At 42.6% G+C, this 5,016-nt stretch overlaps 1 protein-coding gene across 1 annotated transcript in view; it reads right to left on the bottom strand.

Annotated features, from left to right (window-relative positions):
• LGI2 (leucine-rich repeat LGI family, member 2) overlaps positions 1–5,016 on the bottom strand; it is a 19,505-nt gene that overhangs the window by 2,112 nt on the left and 12,377 nt on the right. Inside the window, exon 7 of the mRNA XM_009319894.1 lies at positions 2,246–2,410. Coding sequence (XP_009318169.1) covers positions 2,246–2,410 — 165 coding nt within the window. The remainder of the gene's footprint in view (positions 1–2,245; positions 2,411–5,016) is intronic.

Here is a 5,016-nt window from a genome sequence, read left to right as displayed (position 1 = left end):
CTTATTCTTGAAATATCTATCTTTCCAGCTTCACTAGAAGAATGAAATATAGTCTATTTTTCTTGCTCTAAGAGGGCCAGAGTCAGTTTTTTGCTACTGTAAATAGAAATATTGATGCATCAATATTGCTACTGTAAATAGAAATATTGGATATATCACCTGACAGCAGGATGAAAAAGATAAATCTAACTCTGTTGTTTCTGTTAAGTATTCTTGAGATTACGTTAAACTAGAAATATTTAGGAATATTGCAGTTGCCAGATTAGATCAGATCGGGTTATGGTCCGTTTTCAGAATGTCAAGTCACTATACAAGAACCACATCAAAAAAGTAACAACCAGACTATTTATGAAAGGTTTTGTTAGAAGAAGAGAGGAATTCCTCTCTGAAGCGCACAGTTTAAGTAGAACTGTAACTGCACAGATTCCCCTATGCATTCTTGGTCACAGTCACTACAGGAGATTCGCCCTGGCACCTCTCCTGGCCCTCTACCCATAGCTGTTTCACAGCCAGCCTCGGATGATCTACCACCCTTCCAGTGTAGGAGGGGTGGGATTCATCTCAAGTACTGTAAGGTATCTGCAGCATAGACATGAATGCTTGAGCTGATCATCCAGGCTCTTTCTGGTCTAACTCAGTCAAAAAGCACCCTAGAAAAGATTTCACCTGGCCTGTAAATGTCTCCTTTTGCAGAGGACAGCAACGCCTATTCTTTGCATGTTGACTCTAAAGGCAATCTTGACAACTAGTTCAGGTCCATAAGCCCGTGTTGTAAAGGGCTAAATTCGGACATCCGAATGCCAAGCATACAGTCAGTAATGAAACTCCCCATGGAGCGGAAAGCTGGCTCCTGAGCTCTACAAAACACTTTTTAGGCTCTGCAAAAGACTCTTTACATGCCTGTGTCTCCTGGCAAAAGTCTCTTGCTCACTTACATTTCAGAGTCTGGAGCTTAAGCTCGGGCCTTCCAGGAACACATGGCGGTCATTTGAGTAATTAGTCTGGGCACGTACGCTGGGTGTGGAGCTAGGACACAAGTCCCCAGCAGACGTGTCTCCTCCTCACGTCATTCACAGGAAAGTGAAATATGTCTGGAAGACAGCTGTCTTTGGAAATGACCTAAACTCTCAACTTCATTTCCAGAGCTTTTCTAGAGCTCTGCTACGTCTCTTTCGGCCATCTACTTCTCAATTTACATCCACTGGTACATATTTTCTCCTAATCTACCAAAACACAATGAAATCTAAAAAAGCAAAATTTTTCATTTCCAAAATTTCCTGACAGAGAGGTATTATCTTGTAAACTTTCGTTAGTGACACACACAGCTGATCTGAGGAGGTAGGTGCTTGCTGCCTTTGTAGACTTCCCACAACACCAGAAGAAGATGCAGCATACTATTTTTTTCCCAAAATGCAAGGTAAAAAAATAATCTATCACACATAACAAGGAACAGGAAGGAAGGATGCTCCATGGATAAATTCAGCTCCTGAGACCTCAGAACCAGTAGCTTGAAGTAGCTGGGAAATTGAGCAGTGTATAACGGATCTAAAGACTCTGTCCCTGCTGTCATGGTGTGACTGCGCTTTGTATAGCACCATGAGTGTCGATTAGGGACAGAATGGTTGTTAGCATTAGAAAATCACCTAGCATCCACATGGGCTTTTTGTTTGATGAGTAATCTGGCCAGGATGCTAATTCAGCACGTTTGTAAATGGAAAGTAAACATGAAAGCTTTACAGCACATCTCTTTAGGTAACAACCACGGTTTAAATATTTCTATGTCATCTTCAGCTGTGAAACATGCTTTCCTGGCCAGCCCACCCTAGAAGCATCCTTCACACCTATTTCCTTCTACATGCAGTAGAGTATTTTTATATTCTATTTTGCAGGCACTTTGGCAAGAGTGAGGACTCCTTTAACTTATACGTTAACTTGCAGTGTGATTCAGGCAGTGAGTGGTAAGATGGCCATGGTGTGACATTCACAGCAAGTGTTTGTGTCTTCAGAACAATTTACAAGATCAGACAAAAAAAGCCTAGTTTGTATGCTACAGCGTGGTTAAATGTGCATGTATTAACAAGATGCACTACTCCATGAAGTCACTCATGTCCCAACATTACACACTTTGATCTGCCAAATTCAACAGAGATTAGGGACAAAAACTATCAACTGGTCCCATCTACAAATCTCATCCTTGTGAAACGCCAACAGTTCATCAACGACTGGAATCCCAGTGTTCATATACCTGTGATATTGTCATAACTCCTGAAATTCATTTCAATGTGATCCCACTCCAGCACCATGCAGTTCTCCATGCTGGGCTGTGCAATGGCTACGAACACATCATTGTTTGAGTTGAACGTATCCACTGAAACTGACTGGTAGGGCAAAATCTGGTGAACAACAAAATCTAGAAACATATATTTATAACAGTTAGGAGACATCCTTGCTGGAAACACAGAGTAAGTGGTTGCTGATTATAATGATTTACACTGAAAAATGAGTGAAATAATAACTCTGGATTTTGTATAACACTAGCATGGAAATGTCAGTGCTCACGTTAGGCATGCAGCAACAGAGGAAAGCTTCTCCTGCTTTAGGCTTCATAAACTGTCTTCTGGAAATATAGTTACCAAGGAGATCAAATAGGTAAATAGTGGCAGAAATCAGATTTTCCAGCTAGGCTGGCTGGTATCAATGAAATCAGGGTATCGAGAGGGAAGTCTCTTTCCCCAGAGCTGCAAGTTGCTTCCCCATCAAGTGAAATGGCCTTGCTAGAATCACTTTCAAGCTGAGAGACAGCAACTTCCAGCTGAAGCCCAATAACTTCTTAAGTCATGCAAATTTAATCACTAGCAATTTGTGTTATGCTAAACCAGGCAGACAGTGAAATGATAATCTGAAGTTTGCCTGGGGATAACCCCATTTCGGCTAGACCATAGACAAAATGGTGTAATCAAAAACTCAGTTAACATAACGTTTTATGGGGCATTGTAAAGTAGTTTAGGCATAAAATACAACCAACCTGCAAATTGCTATCCAGTGGAAAACTTATTCTAGATACTAAGACTGAGGAGTTGGAGCAACGTGTAAAGACTAAGAGTGTAACTCCAAAATTCAAGATTTTTTCTCAAAATCCAAGTGTCTTTGTAGATTTAACTCTAAAATTCACCCTGGGCTAAGTCAGCAGTCAGCATACAGCCAATCTGGGGCAAAGCGAATAGACTTGGGTCTGAATTTGATCTTTGGCCTGACAGCTGGGCAAGGTCATTATTATCAGAAAAAGAAACCAGTATAGCAGAGTTGACACAGAAAAGCCAGCGCTTGGGTCTACAACGTGGCAGAAGGCCTGCGCTGAAGTTATATATGGATATAGATATACAGAAAAGGAAACGCATCTTCTGCTACGATGGAGTTTCTCTGCAGAACCACGCACCACTCTGTTTCAAGCTCCATTTTTTACATGCCTTCACCATGCACTCCTACGCTCAAAGGGCCTGAGCATCCAGGGATTTTGGTGAAATGGTAATTAAGTCCTCATTCGAGTCCCTCATTTTGGTGCATTATGAAATAATTGTTTTAGAATGAAGAACTCTCTGTCTCTGCATGCTTGAAAGCCTTGCCCTTGAGGAGTTACACTTCTGGAGAATAAAGATCGATGACTACCATTAAACAAACAGAGCAGATTCTACAGCTGCAGAAGAAATGACAGTCTCCATTCTTTGAGGGACTATTATAAATAGAGTTTGGGCTTGATTCATAAATGCTGGTAGGAAAACAAAAAAGTTATCTTCATTCTCACTGGGAAAATAAAAGGACTGGAGAAAACTGACACCGAAGTATGCAGAAATTAAAAGTAAGTGATAAATCATGAAAGGTAGCTAAGGATGGAATAATAATGGATACAGTCACAGAAAATCAAAATATTCTTAAAATCTTGAGAAAAAAACAAAAAAACTAATGCTGAAAAAGACACCTCTTGAAATCTGAACAGTTGTGAAACACTTTGAGGGAATCTGTGAATTAAAACAAACCAGTCTGGGTGTTAAAACCTATTGCTCATTCAGAAATGATTCAGTGTTAACACAGCTATTTTTACTTGTACCTGTCATTGGGCTCTTTATGTCACTGGATGAGTAAAAATGGGTAACAAAATCAGTTGTAATCAGTAAAAAGCAATAAATGATGTTTTTAGCACCAGTTGGAAATACCAGACTCGAACGTGGAACAGGGTTACATAGTAAAGAGATGCTGCCACATCAGGCTTGCCAAAAATTTAGGTCTTGGGGGCTTTATTTAGTTTTACAGTCAGGTCCACATGCCTTGCTTTAATGCTAGAAAGAGCTCGTACAGTAAATACAGGGCTGGGAGGAAGTGTTTCCCAACATTTTTCTCTTTTAAGCTGGATCAGTCTGCACGGGAGAGGGAAGAGGACGTGGCCCTCACTTCCCCCCTGTGCCACTGGCTGCTCGGGCAGTCGCTCTCTGCCTCTTGCCCCGATGCACAGTTTCAAGACACGTGGTTTTAACATTGCTTTCTGCCGGCTGAGAGCTGGGGTGGTCCCCCCAATCCTCCAGCCACCTGCTCCGCCTCTGCTCTTTTGGTAGTTGAACTGGCACAAGCTGTCGCTGATGAGGGACCCAATGCTTTTGTTGTTGGGCTGATTTCCCTCCCGGCAGCCCCTGCTCTGGCTGATCCCAGCACACAGGAGCACAGATGCAGAGGGGGAGTGTGTGGGGAACGCTGGAGGACACTAAAGAGAAAGGGGAGCAATGACCTCTTTGGGCAGCAGCTCCTAAACTGCACCCTGCGACTTGGACACCAGTCAGTCCCCCTCTCCTCACGGCCCTTCTTCCCCGTGGTGGAGACTTCTACTCCAGGTGAGGCTACCTGGCACCTGGAGGTGCTGTCAGGGAGCGTTAGCCATCCCTTCCTGTCTCCCACCACGGCGGCACAGGTGGTCTCCAGCACAGGAGTGAGTACGGAGTAGGTAGCTGTTAATTTGCAAAATACCTT

Source organism: Pygoscelis adeliae, unplaced genomic scaffold (assembly GCF_000699105.1).
Source record: "Pygoscelis adeliae isolate BGI_AS28 unplaced genomic scaffold, ASM69910v1 Scaffold243, whole genome shotgun sequence".
Taxonomy (NCBI): Eukaryota; Metazoa; Chordata; class Aves; order Sphenisciformes; family Spheniscidae; genus Pygoscelis; species Pygoscelis adeliae.
Note: the sequence above shows the minus strand (reverse complement) of the source record. Positions and strands in the feature narration are given on the sequence as shown.